The sequence below is a fragment of the Leptonychotes weddellii genome, chromosome 13 (genome assembly GCF_054177405.1).
Source record: "Leptonychotes weddellii isolate Sample4059 chromosome 13, ASM5417740v2, whole genome shotgun sequence".
Taxonomy (NCBI): domain Eukaryota; kingdom Metazoa; phylum Chordata; class Mammalia; order Carnivora; family Phocidae; genus Leptonychotes; species Leptonychotes weddellii.
In genome coordinates this window covers 72,646,150-72,665,196 of record NC_138381.1, presented here as the reverse complement: position 1 = coordinate 72,665,196, position 19,047 = coordinate 72,646,150, and the positions used below count along the sequence as shown (strand labels likewise).

The 19,047-nt window shown below is 58.8% G+C and overlaps 2 protein-coding genes across 2 annotated transcripts in view; one reads left to right on the top strand and one right to left on the bottom strand.

The window, feature by feature from the left end:
* The first annotated feature begins 575 nt into the window (after nucleotides 1-575).
* Nucleotides 576-6,732, top strand: CFAP73 (cilia and flagella associated protein 73). The gene is made up of 7 exons (XM_081802169.1): nucleotides 576-775; nucleotides 2,198-2,303; nucleotides 3,094-3,198; nucleotides 3,517-3,717; nucleotides 4,181-4,402; nucleotides 4,672-4,830; nucleotides 6,602-6,732. The coding sequence occupies exons 1-7, from the start codon at nucleotides 720-722 to the stop codon at nucleotides 6,680-6,682; spliced, it is 930 nt and encodes a 309-aa protein (XP_081658295.1). The 5' UTR covers nucleotides 576-719; the 3' UTR covers nucleotides 6,683-6,732.
* Nucleotides 6,733-7,414: 682 nt separating this feature from the next.
* Nucleotides 7,415-19,047, bottom strand: part of DDX54 (DEAD-box helicase 54) — a 19,731-nt gene continuing 8,098 nt past the window's right edge. Inside the window, exons 11-20 of the mRNA XM_006739600.3 lie at nucleotides 17,249-17,459; nucleotides 14,706-14,840; nucleotides 13,062-13,292; nucleotides 12,903-12,976; nucleotides 11,995-12,198; nucleotides 10,766-10,908; nucleotides 10,562-10,675; nucleotides 9,826-9,930; nucleotides 9,531-9,643; nucleotides 7,415-7,981 (exon numbers count right to left, since the gene is read on the bottom strand). Of these exons, the coding sequence (XP_006739663.2) occupies nucleotides 7,749-7,981; nucleotides 9,531-9,643; nucleotides 9,826-9,930; nucleotides 10,562-10,675; nucleotides 10,766-10,908; nucleotides 11,995-12,198; nucleotides 12,903-12,976; nucleotides 13,062-13,292; nucleotides 14,706-14,840; nucleotides 17,249-17,459 (1,563 nt within the window). The 3' untranslated portion in view covers nucleotides 7,415-7,748. The remainder of the gene's footprint in view (nucleotides 7,982-9,530; nucleotides 9,644-9,825; nucleotides 9,931-10,561; nucleotides 10,676-10,765; nucleotides 10,909-11,994; nucleotides 12,199-12,902; nucleotides 12,977-13,061; nucleotides 13,293-14,705; nucleotides 14,841-17,248; nucleotides 17,460-19,047) is intronic.

Sequence of the window (19,047 nt, the reverse complement as noted above, 5' to 3'; positions counted from 1 at the left end):
TATTATATAGAGAGCGCTTAGCTCTCTGTGTCTGAGCAACAGTAATTGCCCAAAGTATGTCAGCTCCCCCCCTCCCCTATCCTCCAAATCTAGATCATGGGACCCTTCCAAGCTGTTCTCCACTCGGTGGTGCTGATCGCCCTAACCAGGCTGGGAGGTTCCATGAGACTTGGCCAGGGTAGCAAAAGGATTGACCCTCAAAGAGCTGCAACATAGTAGGCCCTCAGCACCTTGCCAGGGAGTGAATGACCCTGCAAACAGTGGGTGCCCAATAATTATTCTTTTGAACGGACAACTGAGTATACAGCCACGAGAGAGGCGTCTCATCCCACCCAGCCAGGAAGAGGCTTGACCAGACACAGGGCACCAAAAGGGTAAATTTTTGGCTGAGGGACCCACCTCCTCCTCGTTGCACCCCAGTTTAGATTGGGAGTAAAAGCCGTCTCTGGAACCGGCAAAGCCTGCTCCCCTCCCAGCTACCCCCGTCTTCTCCCTCCCAGGATGGATGCCCCGGGCCTTAGGCAGGCAACGGAATGTTGTGTGGTTGGTTGCCCAGGCAACCAAGGCCTGCTAGGTGGCTGGCTGCCTTCTTCCAGTACAGAGCACGCTGCTACGCTGCCCTCCACCCGCTGCCCTCCACCCGAAACCCCCAGGGCCTCCTGAGCTAGTGCAAGACTCCGACACTGTGGAAAGAGAGCCCCGGGGCAACTGCAGGGAGAATGGCCGTGCCCTGGGAGGAATATTTCCGACTGGCCTTGCAAGAGAAAATGCCCGAGTGAGTGCTTCAGAATGGCAGGGAGGGGAGAGAGGGGGGCAGAAGCGGGTGGGACGACCCATGCCTTCCCCTTGCCTGTGGCGCCTGGCTTCCTTGGGCAGTTCCTGGCGGCGTATTGCTGTCCCCACTTCACAAAGGAGGAAACTGAGGCTCAGAGGAAAATGGTCTCTGGGCTAGTTAGGGCAGAGCCAGTTAAGGCAGAGCTGGGTTAACAGCCCAGGCCTCTCATCTGTTCCTGATCCCCACTCCTGGCTGACGTCCAGCTGAGATTTAATCGTTTGGACTGAAGGGAGAAGGAATTCTGTGAACTCTTGCTCCCCTCTCCCTGCGAACGCTGCATTTTCAAGGAGGAGTGGAGGAAGCTTGTCGGGTGCCTACTTTGTGTTCCGCAGTGACTGAGAGTCCCAAGCTCAGTGTCAGAGTCTGGACGAGTGCTGGGAATGCCCTGCTGAACAGAATGTTCAAGCAACCCTTCTGCTCTCTACACAGCCACCGTGTAGGGCTGTGTGCAATCCACCCCCCCTCAACACACACACCCCAGCAAGACTCCAGATCCCAGCCTCCTCCTGGAGCCCTCGCAGGGAGGTCTAGGGGAGGTCTAACAGCCTTCCGGCCACAGCTCGGCCACAGCAAGGAGCTGCTCTCCTCTGCTCCCCATTCAGCCTTCCACCAGCACCCTCCTTCCAGTTCACCTGGAGTTCACCTTTCTCTCCTTTCTCACCACCCCCACCCCCCGTCACTGCATCAACTCTGCTCTTAAACTGCAGCGTGACCGCCCTCCTCACCTCTACCCTACAACCACCTGACCAGACCCACATTGTCTCTGTGTTATCCCAGAACCCGGTTCTTCACCATCTCCTGCAGCTGCCCTGCCTTTCCTATGGTCCTCGCCCCCGTCCCCCACCCCCACCCCCAGGAGCCTCAAGAGCCTTCTACAATCCAAGGTTCTTCTCTTGGGGCCTTGGCATTCGCTGTTCCCTGCAGGTATCCACATGCTCACTCCCTCTTGCCCTTCTTGCCCTTCGGGTCTCTGCCTAGATGACCCCAGGGTCTCCTCGGAGAGACTTTTTCACCTCCCCATTGAAAGATTTCCTTTTGCCTGCTTCATTTTTCATCTGAGCACCTACCATGTCCTAGTATTATTTATTATTTGTTAGCTTTATTTTCTGTGTCCCCCACCCCCAGCAGAACGCCGGCTTCTGGAAGGTGGGGATTTTTGTCTGCCGTGCTCACACCTGCACCCCCGCCCCCAGTGCCTAGAAAGGTGCCTGGCACAGAGTAGTTGCTCAGTACAATTTGTTGAATGAATGAACAATTCAACAGCTAGTCTATGGCTAATGGGGGCATTTCAAGCACTGGTGGGGAGTTTGGGGGCCCTGACTCTTGCCTCTTCCATCCCCACCTCCCCCTTGGAGCCCCCAGGAAGATCCCAGAGCAAAACGAGGACACCCTCCCGCTGGTGCTGCGTCTCCTGGAGAAGAGGCAGGAGCTGGTGGATGCGGACCGGCGCCTGCAGGCCCAGAGGGAGGTGAGCTTGCACTGTAGTCCCTGAGACTTTTGGGGATCCCGGGCAAAAAAAAAAAAAAAAAAAGACGGTGAGCAGGGGTTGGGAAGTAATGAAGCTGACCTATTAGCTACAGGGTCTGAGACGGGTCATTTAACCACTCTGAGCTTTGGTTTCCTCATCAATGATCAAATGAGATCAGTTGGGGCAAATAAATGCGCACTGAGCACCTACTATGTGCACGACACTGCATTGGGATCTAGACATCTCACCATAGTCCCCCTCCATGGGGCTCACAGTCTAAAGAAGGAGACAGACAAGTGTCCAGGTGGAGACTGCTATCAGGTGGGGAAGCACTGAGAAGGCTGTGGGAACCCCGAGGAAGCCCCTATCTCCACAAAGAGGTGGTCAAGGAGGGCTTCCTGAAGGAAGTCATGTCTGGGGATGGGGGAAGGGCAAGTCAGCTTATCCAGCAAAGGGGGTGGGGTGGGGTGAGGAGGGAGAAGAGGGCAGAGGGAAGGGCGCATACAAAGATTGGAAGGCAAGGACAAAACACAGGAGGACCAGTGTCTGGAAGACAGTGTTAAAGGAAGGCGGTGAGATGAGACCAGAAGGAAGGACAGGGACAGCGGCATGCAGGGGCTACAAGAGGGCACTGAGGCTTCATCACACATGGGAAAAGCCATGGGGGGATTTGAACAGGGGTGCAGCGACAAGATCAGGGACAACTGATGACCAAAGTATGATCCCGAAGGTGCTGGATAACTTGAACCCCTAAACACACACAAACAACCAACTCCTCACCTCTCCCCAGGCGTGCCAGACCATGATGGCAGCCCGGAAACAGCGCTGGGAACAGTTGGAACAGAAGGAGCGGGAGCTAAAGGGGTCTTTTGTGCGCTTTGACAAGTTCTTGCAGGTAGGTGCAGACGGCTGGGGGAGGGGAGGCAGGTCATTGGGTCACAAGGCCAGACTTGCATGTGAATTTTAAAGTGGGCTTTACTAATACAAGAGGGAGTAGTAAGAAATACGCACGCACTGCCTGATGCATTTGAGTTTTTAAAAAAGCATGGGGGAGAAGTGAGGGACCAAAATCAGACACTGGCTGAATCTGCCCACGGGCCACCTGTTTGCTACGTACCGCGCGGCGTGCCAGTGTTGGGGCGGGTGGAAGCGGGGAGCGCCGGCGGCTCCCAGGTCGTGAGGGCAGTCGCCTCCCTTCCATCCGCCTCCCCAGGACAGCGAGGCCCGGCGCGGCCGCGCGCTGCGGAGGGCAGCCGAAGAGCGGCTGCAGGCGAGCCGCCGGGAGGCCGAGGCGCTCCGGCTTCGGGCCCAGCGGGACGAGCTGCGGCGGGAGCGCGCGCGGCTGCAGCGCCGGCTGGAGCGCCTGGAGCCCTGCGCGCGCCTGCTGGGCCAAGTGCTGGAGCAGCTGCCCGAGGTGAGCGCCCTGCAGGAGGCTTGGGGGCTCAGGCGCCACCGTGCAGCGTTGGGTAGCCTCTGGGACGGCTTCGGGTGTGCACTACTGGAGCGCTGACTGTATGCCAGCAATCACCACTTACTGAGCGCTGACTGTATGCCAGGGACAAGCTTTGTTCTTGAATTCTCCCCAACGCCCGGTGACGGGAGTCCTGCTCTTGCCTACCCCATTTTATAAATGGGATAACCGAGGCTCACGATGGTAACTTCCTCACAATGGTAACTTTCGGACTTCTGACTTCCTGGACCTCTCCGCCATGCTGGGGGGGTATGCAGGCACTCAATAAATACCAGCTGAACGGAACCATCACAGGGAGTGAGGCTGGGCTAGGCTTTCTGCCGGAGTGGGGAGGGGAGGGAGTAGCCCTCCGAGGAGGCGCCCGAGGGCCGGGTGGCGAGAGGACCCCATCTTGACCCCACCCCAGTTCCAGGAGGTCCCCGAGCTGGTGGCGCGCTTCGACGGCCTGGCCGATATGCAGGCGGCGCTGCGGCTCGCGGAGCGCGGGCGGCGGGCGGAGCTGGAGGAGGCGCGCGCGCGGCTGCAGCGGCTGCGGGACGCCGGGCAGGACGAGCTGCTGGGGCAGGGCCAGCGGCGAGCGCAGCTGCTGGAGCGCCTGGAGGCTGCGAGGGAGCGCACGCTGCGCTGGGTACGGCCCGCCGGGCGGACCTGGGCGCCCGGGCCCCCAGCCTCCCGTCGCCCTAAGAACAGAAGGGGCGATGCGTAGCGCAGAGGGGCAGCGGCGCTAACGGGCAGGGAAAGCGCTTTAGGGCACCGGGGGCCAGTGCTAGCAGAACCTGACCCCCGGTTCCTCTCCCGGAGGCGCCCGTGCGCCCCTGACCGGAGGGAAGTGGGCGGGCCCCAGCCCTCCTCAGCAGGCTCCAAGCGTGATCTGGAAGCGGGCGGGGTGTTCTTCAGGAATCCAAGTGGATTCAGATCCAGAACACCGCGGCTGAGAAGACCCTTCTCCTGGGCCGCACCAGAATGGCGGCGCTCAACCTGTTCCAGCTAGTGCGCCAGCACAAGAGGCAGGCCCCTGCCCTGGCCGTCGAGGACACCGAAGGGCAGCTGCAGCAGGTGCGCTCCCTCGCCGTGTCCCCTCCGACCCCCAGAGCTTCAGGAAACCTCACCTACTCTGGGTTAAGCGTGACCCTCCGGGAGCCGAGCGCATGAAGCCAGCACCCCAGATCTGGGCTCGATGGCCATCTGGGAACCCTGCCTGGGAGGCCTGGGCATCTGCTCCGTGGCCACAAGGAAGCCGTGCTCTCCTCTCTGGGTCTCCGCGCCCTCACCTGTGCGCAGGGCCTGGGGTGTGTACAGGGGACACCGCACGTTCACGACAAGAGTCTGTCCTTTGTCCCAGGGTCAAGCACAAACTGACAACATCGGCAAGAAACCAGGTGGAGACCCACCTTTAATTAATCCCTGACCCTCTTGCTCCCTGCAGGGACAGGCCTCAGCTTCCCTAGGGAGGGAGAGGGTGGGGCTGGGTCCTTGTCTTTCTTCCTGCACAAGCACATCACAAATGTCACTGTGGACCAAGTCATTCAGGTTTGCAAGGTTGAGGAAGGGGTGACATGGTTTACAACGGAGGGAGGGGGTTTCTGACTTCGAACACCTCTGTTGCTTCTAATGGGGACCCAAAGCACGGTCCCCTTTAGTGGAAGAAACACAAAAAAAGGCACGCTTGCCCCTGGCACTCCTGTCCTGCGCCCAACACCCTGGATCCCAACCAAACACTAAGAACTCGGACCCCGGGAGCCTACCTTTGTGCCACATGCTGAGTAGGACGGATTTGTGGACACCACTGTTCTCCCAAGTGTGGCCCAGCACCTTGAACTACACAAGACAACTCCAGGAGGGACAGAGGCTCAGTATGATGGAGCGGGCAAAAGCCTGTCCCTTTTCTTTTCTTTTTTTTTTTTTTTTAAAGATTTTATTTATTTGACAGAGAGAGACACAGCGAGAGAGGGAACACAAGCAGGGGGAGCGGGAGAGGGAGAAGCAGGCTTCCCATGGAGCAGGGAGCCTGATGCGGGGCTCGATCCCAGGACCCTGGGATCATGACCTGAGCGGAAGGCAGACGCTTAACGGCTGAGCCACCCAGGCGCCCCAAGCCTGTCCCTTTTCAACCGACCCTGATCCTACCAAGGAGAAAGACTCAGTGTGGGGCGAGTGGGCCTTTAACCCCTGCAGGGCTCCCTGGGCCTGGGCCTCACACCCCCTGTAGGCAACAGCAGTGGGCCAGAACGCAAGAGTGCGACTGGGTTTCATGTTTGTTGTAGGCTTTTTCCACTGCCCCTCCACTTATGACAAGGGGTAACTTAATTCTATTTTTGTTAGAAATATAGTTTCCCTCTCAAACGTTTATTTCATGACAAATGTGAAGGGAGAGCCCAAGGGTAAGTTGGCCTCAAGTTCTGGCTCTTGGCAGTGGACCTGTGGGCATTCAGTTCATATCAATAAATAAGTTAATTAAAAGGAAATATGGGAGTGTTAACCCATGGAGATGAGAGCAGGTCAAACACCAATGAATACGGTTGATCCAATTAAAAAAGGGGGGGGGAAATGAATTAATGCAAGTGAAAATACTCATTTCATTATAATGCAGGTGATACCAGCTAGGAAACTGAGGGTGTCTGCTCACAGACCATTCGGGGGGCTTGGACTGAGGCCCAAAGGACCCAGAACAGTCTAGGGCAGGTTGGCTGGCCCCTGGGAACCACCATCATTGCTTTTAATAGGGGTGTTCACCCCCAACCCCTGCTCTGCAGCATCCTGGGTTGTGGGGACAGCGGAACTGGACACTCAGGGGCTGGGACGTGACTGGCTGTGCTGGGACCCACAGGTGAAGCTGTTCATCCTGGACCTCTCCGCCATGCTGGCCAATCTTCGTCAGGCCGAGCCCACACCTGCCTCCCAGCGCTGACCCAGGTGAGCAGGGGGGCAGGGGCTCCCCCCGGAAAGGAGGTGCGTATGTCCTGCGGGGTGTGTGCTGAGTGGTCCTCACCTGAGAGATGGGAGGGCTGTGCCTGCTCAGACTGCTGTGGGGAGTACAGGAGGGGCATTCAGCAAGTACTAAATAAATGTGGGCCACGTGGGGGGGGGGCACCAATCCCTCATCCACCACATGGCCTGGGACCAGGTCCTCCCTCTCAGGGCACTCATGGCATTAAATAAGCCGATGTGTGTCAGGGGTTTGGAATGAAGCCTGATGCAAATTCTGGCAAATTCGGTAAGTAAAGTAAAATAGGACCAACAAGAGGGCCACACAGCAAGCAGCCGCACGTGGGGCGCCTGCTCACAAGGCCTCCTCCACTGTGGAGCAGCACAGGTGATCCGTGGCCTGAGAATCCAACTGCTGGAGGCTGCCCTTGACCTTCCCAGGACCCCAAACTGGGGCTGGGGAGGACACGGCTTGCAGGGCAGAGGCCAGGACCAGGTTCTCACCTCTGCGGGTGTGGTGGGGATGTGGTGGGGCCGCGTGAACCCCTTCACTGCCAGAGGAGGAGCCGTTGAGCCCTCTGCCCCACACCCCACTTCCCACCTCCCTCCCCAGCCCCCACTCTCTGGACTCAGTGGGCACACCAGCTGGGGCTTTAATACCTGGGCCCGCCCCTCCCGGCTCCTTGGGTAGACGGCGCTCCCTGTCCACTCGAAGTGCGCAGTAAAGGTTTATTACATTAAAAATACATCACTGGGCCTTAGGCACTGAGGGCTCGGCCCCGAGTGGCCACCAGCTCTGAACTCAGGAACCGCCCAGAACACATGGAAGCAGCAGCAGCTGAGTGGCCACCCCGGGTTTTGGCCGTCCCGACCTTGCCGGCAACCGCCCCGCGCACCCCTGAAGACCCTGTGTGGCCAGGCAGCACCCCTCTTCTGCAGAGAGCTCCGCCAGCGGCCGGCACAGGGCCAGGCACGCAGTGGCACTCGGGGACATCTGCTGACGTCCACCCCTGCACCGCGTGAGGAGCCAGGGGGCTGGGTCACGTGCCTTACATCCTCTTCCTCATCTTGCCCTTCTTGGCGTGGGCGCCCCGGCCGAAGGCGCCCCGCTGCAGCTCCTGGGCTCGGCGCCGGTTGCGGGCGGAGAGCTGCTTCAGGCCCCCTCGCTGCAGGAAGCGCAACTTCTGCGCTCGGCGCCGTTGCTTCAGAATCTGCTGCTTGGTCTTGAGCTCTGAGCGCACGCGGCCTGCAGGGGCGCCTGGAGTGCGGGGCTGGGACGCACCTGCCAGGACAGGGATTCAGGGAGCTCAGCCTTCCAGTCCACTCCTAGGGCCTCCTCTTCCCAGAAGCCTCCAGGCCGCCCCCACCCACCACCACCCCGCTCCCGTTCTGGGTTCACTGCTGTGGCCCCAGGGTCTGGCTCATCGTAGGTACTCAATAAAGCTTCTGTAGTCTGCTGTCGTGGTCAACAGCACGGACCCTCAAGCCCACACTGCCGGGGTTCAAATCCCAGCCATAACCTCTCGGACTTTGAGCAAGTCACTTAACGTCTCTGCACCTCCGTTCCCCACTCTGAATCAGAGATAACAGCACCTACCTCACGGGTCCCAATGAGGAGGAGGTGAGGAGGTGTGTACCGTGCTCAGAACAAGAGCCAGCCCAGAGTAAGGGCCTCCTAAGGGCACTATCACGGTTACAGACCATCCGATGGAGATTTATTGAGCATGTGCTCTACGCCGGGCACTGGGGACCCAGCCCTGACTGAGAAAGACTCCAACCCCTGTCTCCACAGACTGCACGCCCTAGGCTGTTAGCTTAACTTCCTTGGGCAGGAGAGAGGTCAGAGAAGGCCAGAGAGGGGAAGGGATGTGCCCAAGGTCACACGGCAAAGCGGCGGCAACAGACGTCAGTGGCCCCAGCCCAGCCTGCTCTCCCAGATCTCTGGGAGGGCACTTACCCCTACCTCCCCGGCTCCCCACTAAGTCCTGGGTCCCCCCTCCTCTACCACGTTCCCTCTCCCTGCCTGGCTCCTCCCCTCCCGCAAGAGTGACCTTTTCAGAGCTCCCATACAGATGATCATTAAGGCAGCCCCAGTTGTCTCCACGGGGGCCAGGGCGCCTGACAGGGACCCATCACCTCCAAGGAGGACAAAGCACAGAGGGAGAACGGCTGCTCCTTCCTGGAGCCCACAGGCCATCCTCTCTGGGGAGCTGAGTCGTGAGGGGTGCGAGGCCCAGGGGAGGCAGGGGCACGTCCGCAGAGGCACAGAGAGATGGAGACAGAGACAGAGACACCAAGAGGGAAAAGAGAGACACAGAGAGACTGGGGAGGAGAGAACAAAGACTGGGAGATGCATGTGTAGAGGGGGGAAGAGAAATGATGAGGGAGACAGATGAAGACAGAAAGGAGACAGAAAGGCCAAGACACGGGAAGAAAGGAGACAAAGAATGAAATGACGAGGGGGACAGATGGAAACAGAAAGTCTGAGAGATGGGAAGAAAAGGAGACAGAGACAGAATGAGGAGAAAGGCAGAGAGAGGAGCAGGGACAGGGATGCAGAGTCAGAGAGGGAAAGAGAGGAATGGAGACCCAGAGAGAGAGAGAGAGAGCCTAGGGAGTGACAGAGAGGATGCTTCCAAGAAAACCAGAGACAGAGACAGACAGAGAGGGAGAAACGGAAGCCAGAGAGGAGAGACGCTGAGGGGAGCGGACAGAGCCCGTTCAAATCCCACGGCAGCCTGGCACCGCTGAAGGGCTCAGCCCGACCAAAGAGAACCAAGTCCCTGGATGATCAAATGGACCACTTGCCAAACTGCTTTGAGGACCATTACCTTGGCCTCTGCCCCGCTTCCCACCTCTTCGCTCTGGGCCTCGCTGGTGGGATGTTCCTTCGTCTTCTGAGTCACGATCATCGATTTTCTGTTTCTGTTTCCACTTCTGGTAGCTGGGAAGCCGCGTTAAGGAGCGGATACAGGTACCACCTCTAGGGGGTGAGGCATCAGAAGGTGCTCGGCCGCGCCCCCACATCCAGAGTATGCAGGGACAGAGGCTGCTGGGCCCCTCCGGACCCCACGCCCGCCTCTAGGGGATACTTGGCCCCGCCCCTGGCCCCGCCCCTCTGGATACAGGTCCCGTTTGTAGGAGCTGCTGATGTAGCGGCCACTCTCGGTCTTGATCTTTTTCTTGTCCTCCTGTCCCGACTGTCCCACAAACCGCTTCTTCTTCCGGTCCCTGCGGGAGACGGAGTTGGGAGAGCTGATGTGGAAGGAGGTGGCCTGGGGCGCCTGTTTCCTCCCCACCACAAGGGACGCAGCCAGCCCATGTCTGGCATACAGCAAGTGCTCAATAAAGGCCCGTTCCCTGCCCGCCTCACCTCTTCCTGGCAGCCCAGGTCTCAAAAGGTGGTGTGGGGGTCATTGGGAATTGGGGGGCCTGGATCAGGGTTAGGGGCCCAACGGGGGTTCCCAAACCTACTCTGCCACCTCCTGGCTCTGTGACCCTGGGTTGAGTCACACCATTTCTCTGGAACCAGAGTCCAGATGGGAGAGATGGGTCATGAGCTCTGTCGAGAAAGACGAGCTAGCAGGAAGGACAGATGGATCAAGATCCCTGTTGTGTACGATCAAATCAAGGGGACAGGATGTGGTGGTGGGGTCACTGTCCTTGCTGTGTGTGATCGTGTGGGACAACACAGGAGGGCTCACAATCCATGCTGCACACAGTCTAATGGGGGTACTGATATCTCCTGCTCTAGGGGAACAAACGGGAGTCAGGACAGACAGGGGCCACCTGTCTGCTGTGTGGGACCACAGGGCAGGCAGGGGTGCATGGGGGGTGCATGCTCACTCGCTCGCTCACTCACCACTTGAGCTGCTGCCGGCCCCTGGTCAGGTTCTGGGCTTCATCCCCCATCAGGTCCAGGACAGCGCCAGCCACCTGCTGCTCGAATGCCCCCCCGTCCCCACCGACGCTCAAGCTGCAGACGAAGGGCCGGGACATGCCACAGGGTCAGTGGGGGGCCCATCAGGCCCCACCGTCCCCACCCCAGGACCAGCCGGCCACTCACCCCCTCTCACTGTCGAAGTCCTTGGGCCGGTAGGGGACGTAAAATTCCTGGTCCCGATGCCGGGCCTCCTCCCTCCGCCTCTTGGCTCCCCGGTCAGGTCCCGGCTGCGGCCGCTTCCGGCCCATGACCTCCGTGAAGACATCCTGGCAGACAGAGGCCCGGCGTCACACCCCCCAGGGAAGCCACTGGCCTCTCCACTTGCCAGTCCAGCTAGAGTTAAGGGCCAGCGGCTTCCGGGACTTTAGAAGTCTGGTGCTTCCACCCGCACCCTCTGTTTCCTCATCTGCACTGCAGGACTACCTCGGCCCCAGCAGAGCAGGCCGGGTGCAGGAGTAGGGGGCTGGGGGCCACCCGGGGCGAGACCCACTTGCCAGCCCGAGGCTGGTGCCTCAGGCTGTGTGACCAAGGCAAGGCCCTGCCCCTCTCTGGGCCTGGCCTTGCTCTATACAGTATGGACTAGTCCAGGAGTTTCCACCTGTACTTTTGGCTACTGAGCCCTCGGTGCAAATGAAATATGAGAGAAATATCCTGGTAGATGCGCGGGCTCAGGGCCCTGCCCGCCGGGCGAACAGGGTGCCTGTGTCCCCCAGCCTACCTTCCGGCACAAAGGCCCCGTGTCTGAGGCCCACATGCCTGTGTCATGCCCTCTCTGCTGGCAAGAGTCCCTGCTCGGCCCCTGTCCACCTGCCCCAGACCTCAGGCTGAGACTGTCATGGTGAGGAGGACAACAACTCAGCTGCCACCAGGGACCCTCCAGCACCGCCCCAAATCTGCCCCGTGGGCCCCGGCCCTGTGCCGTAGTCGCTTGGCCGCAGCGCCCTAGCCCACAAGGTTCTGGAAATGAGCTTCCCTCAAATTCGCTTGGCGGCAGAAGCCGAGCTGAGCCGATGTGAGGCTGCCTAGGTTGGGCCTGTCCCCTCGGTGTGGGGACCGGCATGGCACACCTTGTGGGGGGACCCCCTGACGCATCTGAGGGCGGTGACACCCCAGACTCAATGGGGTGTCATATCATGCACAGTGTGCCCACCCTAAAGATTCTGGAGCCTGAAACACATCTGGCACCGGGCTTCTGGGCGAGGGACAGCGGAGCCATACCATGAGCCCGACGGGAGATGGACACGGAGTCCCGGCATCCCCCGGAGTGACCACTCAAAGCCCTGAGGGTAGCCGCCCCCGCCCGGCTCTACCCCCAGGCCCAGCCTCTAGGGTGGCCAGAGCAGGGCCCGTACCTCCACACTCTCTCCCGCTGCCTCCTCCTCCTCGGGCTTCTCTTCCTGGGGTGCCGGGCAGCCTGGGGCGGGGCCAGCTGTGTCCTCCTGCCGCCCCTGCCGCCCCTGCCGGAAGCTGGCGATGGCCTTGCGGTGCTTTTGCCGCTTGGCGCGCATCACCTGGCTGCTCAGGTCCCGGCTGGAGGCGTTGATCTCAAAGATGGTCTGTGGAGGGAACACACGAGTCCTTCACCCACTGGCCTCCTCCTTCCCAGCGCTGCCCTCACCAGCCTGGTGGGCTCCCTATGGCATTCCTCCCCAAGTCCTTTCACCTCTATGAGGTGGGTACTCTGGTTACCTGCATTTCACCATTAGAAAGGAGGCCCAGAGAGGGCAAGCAGCCAACCTGAGGTCACCCAGCTGAGACAAGTGAGAGTGGCATTTTGATCCTGGTTTACCTGGCTCTGAAACCAGTGTTCTCTACCATGACCGTCCCCAGCTCCTCTTCCCTGATACTGGCTGCCTGGCAGGCTCGCCCACTCCCGGGGAGGTCTTTTGGTGCTTCTGTGCGTGCCTAGCACAGGCCCCAGATGGGGTGCCCAGTGGGAGTCAAGAGGGGATGAAAGGTGCAGAAAGCCAGCTCCAGGCCGCTGACAGGCCTGGCACACGTCACTCCCCTCTGTGAGCCTCAGTCTACCCCTCTGGAAGCAGCAGGAAATGGCTACCACATGGGGTATCTGCTGCAGGGCAGCAGGGACGGTTCCAGAACAAGGGGCATCACTCGAGATGCTGATGAGGCAGAGCTGCAAGCTCAGAAGAAAAGCCCCGCTGGGGTCCTGCTTGGGGTCAGGAGCTCAGCCAGAGTCCCGGCTCCACGGCAGCCACCGTGACCCCTGGGCACCCGCGGGCTCTCCCACCCCCTTACTCACCGCCCGTGAGCAGTAGTTCTTGATGCTGTCTACCAGCTTCAGCCTCTGCAGCTCCTTCTCCTCGAAGCGCGAGCCTGGTGGGGGTGGGGAGGAGGCTTGAGGCCGGGGAGGCTCCGCGGGGGCCCACTGTCCCAACCCCCGCCCCCCACAGGGACTCACTGAAGAGGGGGTGCAGGCCCAGCCCTGCGAGGTCCAGCTCCTTGGCCCTCTTGATGGACTCGGGCGAGGGCGCAGGCCGGGAGCGCACGTACTGTCGCTGAGCGTTGTCGGCCACCCGGCCCAGGCCCCGTAGCTCCAGTGACGCCACCAGGGTGCTCTGCAGGCCACCCTCCTCGTCGTCCACCACGCTCTGCGGCACCCGGCCCAGCACGCCGTCCACGCTGACCGCGCCTGCCAACACACACGGAGCCCGTCGGAGGCCCGCAGCCGGCCCTCGCCTCCCAGGCCCCCGAATCACGAAATAATCCCGTTATGGAGCAGCTGCTCCGGCCAGCCACTTGACTGAGCTCGACTGGGCGCCCACAATTACAACCCGAGAGCCACTGCCTGTTTTCCTGAAGATCGTTTTCTATCCACGTTCCTACTGTCTTTAGCTAACTTTGCACCAGAAGGGTGGGGTTGAGGAGCTGCCGTGGGGCCTATGACCTGCGGAGCCTAAGCCACTCGCTCGCTCGTGCTTTCTGCCGACTCTCCCACGAGACCACCGGGTGCCCACAACAACCGCACGTTACAGAAGAGGAGACTGAGGCACAGCAGAGGTCCAGTCTTGCCCAGCAGTGCGCTTGCAGGGCAGTGTCAGGATGCAGCCCCCGCACTGGGTCAAGAGCCCACCTCCTCTGCAGCAAGCCGGTCCTGGGCCATGCTGCCCACCTGGCTAGCGCTGGGGCAAATGCAGGATGGCCTCCCCCTAAAAGGTAACTACTCCATGGCTGGCTTCTGCTGGGACACTGCTGTGGGGGCTCCTTCCCTCTCTCTGCCCCTCCCGCCCCACTGCTTGGCCTCAACCCGGGAGGTCTGCCGAGGGCTCCAGAATCTGCATTTGGACAATGGGCCCGGCGGCTGGGCTGCAGGTGCTCCCGATGCTCTGAAGCACGGATGCAGCACACAGTGGGGTGCTCAGTGAACGCGTGCAGGGTTGCCCCGAGTGTGGGCTCCATTTACACCTGGCCTGCTGAATCTGCGCTCCCACCTCCCTGCTGAGTAATAAGCAACGTGGGATGAGTGGCTTGGCCTCACCTGTGAAGCAACCCTCCCTATGTTCTCAGATGGACACGGGAGACAATGTGCACTAAGGGCTCGACACACAGAAGGACCACAGGAGAAGGCGACCATGATCGCCGCTGCCCACCCCGTGCAATCCCACCCCACAGAGAATAAGGGAAAGTTCTGGGAGCTCGGCCTGAATGAACCTCAGTCTCTCTCTGCTTGCCTCGGCTGCCCCGGAAACTTAGTCAAGGGCAGGGTCTCAAACAGATGCCCGCAGGGGCCAGACGAGAGGAGCAGGGGAGGCAGGGGCTGCCGTGAACCTGGGGGCCCATCTATCCCGGGCACATGGCCCACACTGCCTGTGCAGCAACCTCAGGAAAAGGTAGACTAGGCAGTCAGACCCAGCCGTTTTCCAACAGACATGAGGAATCTGGATTTGTATGTGAAACTCTGAGTTTAAAATATAGGGCTCTTACCCTGGGGTCAAATCCAGCCCCGCCTCCTCCCAAAGCCAGGACAGCTTCTCCCCCACCTGCACCATAAGCTCCGCAGCGGACCCACAGGGACTCCTGCTCCAGTGCCCCGGCCTCCACTCACCTGAGGACCCCTCACGGGGGCGGGCAGGAGTGAGGGCGCGGCCGAGAAACAGGTGCAGGTCCAGCAGATAGGGGACCTCGTCTGGGGCCACCAAGGAGTAGGCTGTGCCGCTTCGGCCAGCCCGGGCCACGCGGCCTGTGGGGAAAAAAGGTCAAGCTGTAGAAAAGACAAAGGACCCTACAGCCAGCATGAGTCCCGCTGGCCCGACTCTAAGGGTGTGGGCCAGGCCAAGGCCACACTCGCTGAGCTGCTGTCCCTGACTATGAGAAGAAAAGGGGCACCAACGGTCACCAGGGTTCCCTGCACAAGCGTGTGAGCCCACACAGTGCTCTGGGAAGTTAGCAGAAATAAAGACAAGGCTACCTGCGCTCATTATCAACATCCAAAGTCTTCAGCATCCCCATTTCGGGAGATTTTCCCCAAGGAAATAACCAAGGATCCAAAGATTCACATTCAGGGGTGCCTACGGCAGCTGTGCCCAAAACAAGCCCAAGTTGGAAACCACTTCAAGACTTGACAGAGGCCTGGCTAAATGACTTAGCTGATGGCCACATGGTGGGAATTACACAGGTATGGAAAGGGGCCAGCAAACTGTGGCCAGTGACCAAAGCTGGCCCCCTACCTGTTCGTGTCAATAAAGTTTTACGGGCACACAGCCATGCTCCTTCATTTACATATTTTCTAAGGCTGCTTTTGAGCTACAATGGCAGAGACCAGGGAGATTATATGCCCTCAAAGCCTAAAGCATTTACTATCTGGCCCTTTACAAACAGATTTGCCAACCCCTGTCACAGAGTGATGTTTAATGGTGAACGGAAAACACGACATAGGCTGACGCAAGAAAAAGGTGACAAGAAAGAATGTCCAGTGTGATTCTAATTCTGTGTTAAGGGAATCCAAGTGTAACGTTATCTTTGGCTTATTTCTGCATTTGCAACAACAAAGTGTCACCACATTTGCAAGATTCGTTTGGGGTGGTCTGACTCACACTGTGGGTCACAGAGCACATGAGAAACTCCCTTTGTGGGGGGTTCTGTGGACCCCTTGAGGAACCCGCAAGCCAGCTCTTCCCAGAGCCATATGGACATGGCAACTGGCAAACAACAGGGAGCCAAGGCCCCCAGACCCGCAGCCGGGGACCCGGATGGAGGCCTCCCACACGCACTGACTGAAGGTGGAAGCAATTCTCCCGGGGCCCAGCATGGGCAGCCAGAATTTACTTATTCAACAATGTTCAATCATATGGAACCTGCCCGCCAGATTCTTCTCTCACGGACACGCATTGAGCTTATTTGTATTTACAAATGAAGCACGTAGTTAGGAGTTAAAAAAAAAAAGCAAAGAGAAGGGCGCCTGGGTGGCTCAGTCGGTTAAGCGACTGCCTTCGGCTCAGGTCATGATCCTGGAGTCCCGGGATCGAGTCCCGCATCAGGCTCCCTGCTCGGCAGGGAGTCTGCTTCTCCTCCCCCTGACCCTCCTCCCTCTCCTGCTCTCTGTCTCTTGTTCTCTCTCTCTCAAATAAATAAATAAAATCTTTAAAAAAAAAAAAAAAATGACAGCCGTGCCACCAGGGAGGCAAGGAGGGATAGTGGTGAAGAGGGGGTTCCAACCCCAGCTGTCCCACTTTGCTGCCTGTATGACCCCTGGCCAGTTATGAACCTCCCTGGCCTCAGTTTCTTCATCTATAAAATGGGGCTGATGGGGGCGCCTGGGTGGCTCAGTCGTTAAGCGTCTGCCTTCGGCTCAGGTCATGGTCCCAGGGTCCTGGGATCGAGCCCCGCATCGGGCTCCCTGCTCCGCAGGAAGCCTGCTTCTCCCTCTCCCACTCCCCCTGCTTGTGTTCCCTCTCTCGCTGTGTCTCTCTCTGTCAAATAAATAAAATCTTAAAAAAAAAAAAAAAAAAAATGGGGCTGATGATGCTGGCACCAACTACATAGAATGGTTGTGAAGACGGAAAGAGCCAGTAAAATGCTCGCACCCAGGCCGGACAGGAGCATTGGGTGGGGGGACACACCAGTTGCTGTCATTTCACCAATGACAGGCGCGTGGCTTACTGCCTTCTATGTGCTTTGCTTCATTTTCCAGTTTCCCTACTATGTGGGTGCCTTACTTTTATCCCTGAAAAATGACAGAGTCCTTGGCCTGGGACGGCAGAGAGGAAGGTGGGCCCCACGTGCTGACTCGACAAAGTCAGGCGCTCCTTCCTGTCTGCCCTGGATGAACAGGAGGCAGAGGGGTCCGTGTGTTAGTTCAATCTTGCAAAGGTTTAAAGGAGAGGAACTAAAAAGACAGAGTTTCAGGGAGAGGACCGTGAGGAGGAGGGGGGTCAGGGGACATGTCTTCGGGCCCCAGGACAGGAAAGGCAGAGAGAGCCCAGAAGAGCTCCAGAGCTGCTCAGAGCTGTGCGAGTCATGCCTGGGCCACATCCCCCAGAGACGCGACCTTATGGGGCCCCTCCCCAGGCCTCAATGTCTCCGCCTGGAGCACCGGACCCTGCACCCTCAGCTCCCACCCTGGGCCAGCTCCAGCCCCGGGCTCCTCACCCACGCGGTGCAGGAAGAGCTTGCCCTTGGCAGGGAAGCTGTAGTTGATGACGTTGTCAAGGAGCGGGATGTCCAGGCCGCGGGCTGCCAGGTCAGTCACGATGAGGGCGGAGCACTTGCCGTGGGTGAACTTGGCGAGGTTGATCTTGCGGGCCGTCTGGTCCAGGGCGCTATAGATGTGGGCGCAGCTCACCCCCTGCGTCGTCAGCAGCTGCTCAGAGTGAAGACAAGAGGGAGGGAAAGGGGTAAGAGGGCTTGCAGGGGACGGGTGAGGAAGCCAGGACACGGACGGCGGGGGTGCCACGATGTGGTGGGAAGACTGAGGGTTCTGGAGTGGGGGGCACTTCCGGTCTGAATCCTAGCTCTGAGGGGTAGCTGTGGTGTGATACTTCGTCAGTACGTGAGGTCTCTATCACCTCCCACCTCTCCGTGGGGCCGGAGGAGTATCAATGCAGAGGTCCCCCGCAGGGACCGACCTCATCCCGCCTCTGCTACTAACAAGCCGTGTGACCTTGAGCAAGTTATCTAACCTCTCGGTGCCTTCGCTTTTCTCGTCTGCAGAACGAGGGACACTAAGAATTTCTTCTTTGTGGCTTTGTGACGAGGATTGAATGAGTTAATATGTATACAGGGCTGAGCACAGGGCCTAGGACATTAGAAGTACCGTGACAGTATTAACTGCTATTTTGGGTGCCTGGGTGGCTCAGATGGTTAAGCGTCTGCCTTGGGCTCAGGTCATGATCCCAGGGTCCTGGGATCGAGTTCCACTTCGGGCTCCCTGCTCAGCGGGGAGCCCGCTTCTCCTTCTGCTTCTCTCTCTCTCTCTCTCTGTCTTTCATGAATAAATAAATAAAATCTTAAAAAAAAAAAAATTACTATTTTGGTTTTATTCATCAGTGATCCCAGCAGCTGCACAAGGAAGCACCGTTAAATGCACAACAACCACGTGAAACCCAGTGAACTGCGTCCTCAGATAACAAACCCCAGGTGTGGCCGCCCTGGGGTAGGTGGCAACAACTGGCAAAGGGCCCTGGCAGCCTCTGGGACACCCGGACTGCCCCATGCTGAGGGTCCCAGACATATGTGTATGGAAAAACTCCACCACACTGCTCCCAGAAGCTTAGGACACTCTACCCAGCTTCCAGCTTGCAGGGCACGCCTCCATTTTAAAACGTGAGATACACGGGACACTGAAAATCTACAGAAAATGGCAGGATTGGGGGCGGGGGAGGTACTTCTAAATAACCTGGATGTAGGGGAATATCAGAGGAATCAAGACTAGGCGTGAGTTGATAACTGAGTACTTGGGAGTTCGTGATGCTATCTGCTGACGTTAGTGTGTATTTGGAATTCTTTTTTTTTTTTTTTAAAGATTTTACTCACTATTTGAGAGAGAGCGCGTGCACTCGAGAGAGAGCCAGAGAGAGAACATGAGCAGGGGGAGGGGCAGAGGGAGAGGGAGAAGCATGCTGAGCAGGGAGCCTGCCTCAGGGCTCCATCCCAGGACCCTGGGATCAGGACCTGAGCCGAAGGCAGACGCTTAGCTGACTGAGCCACCCAGGCGTCCCTGGAATTCTTTATGATAAAAAGTTAAAGAATAGGGCGCCTGGGTGGCTCAGTTGGTTAAGCGACTGCCTTCGGCTCAGGTCATGATCCTGGAGTCCCGGGATCGAGTCCCGCATCGGGCTCCCTGCTCGGCGGGGAGTCTGCTTCTCCCTCTCCCACTCCCCGTTTGTGTTCCCTCTCTCGCTGTGTCTTTCTCTGTCAAATAAATAAATAAAATCTTAAAAAAAAAAAAA

Coding starts and splice junctions, on each gene's coding strand:
- CFAP73 (XM_081802169.1), top strand. CDS start 720: ATGGCCGTGCCCTGGGAGGAATATTTCCGACTGGCCTTGCAAGAGAAA. Junction 776..2,197: donor TTGCAAGAGAAAATGCCCGA/GTGAGTGCTTCA, acceptor TGGAGCCCCCAG/GAAGATCCCAGAGCAAAACG. Junction 4,403..4,671: donor GGGAGCGCACGCTGCGCTGG/GTACGGCCCGCC, acceptor GGTGTTCTTCAG/GAATCCAAGTGGATTCAGAT.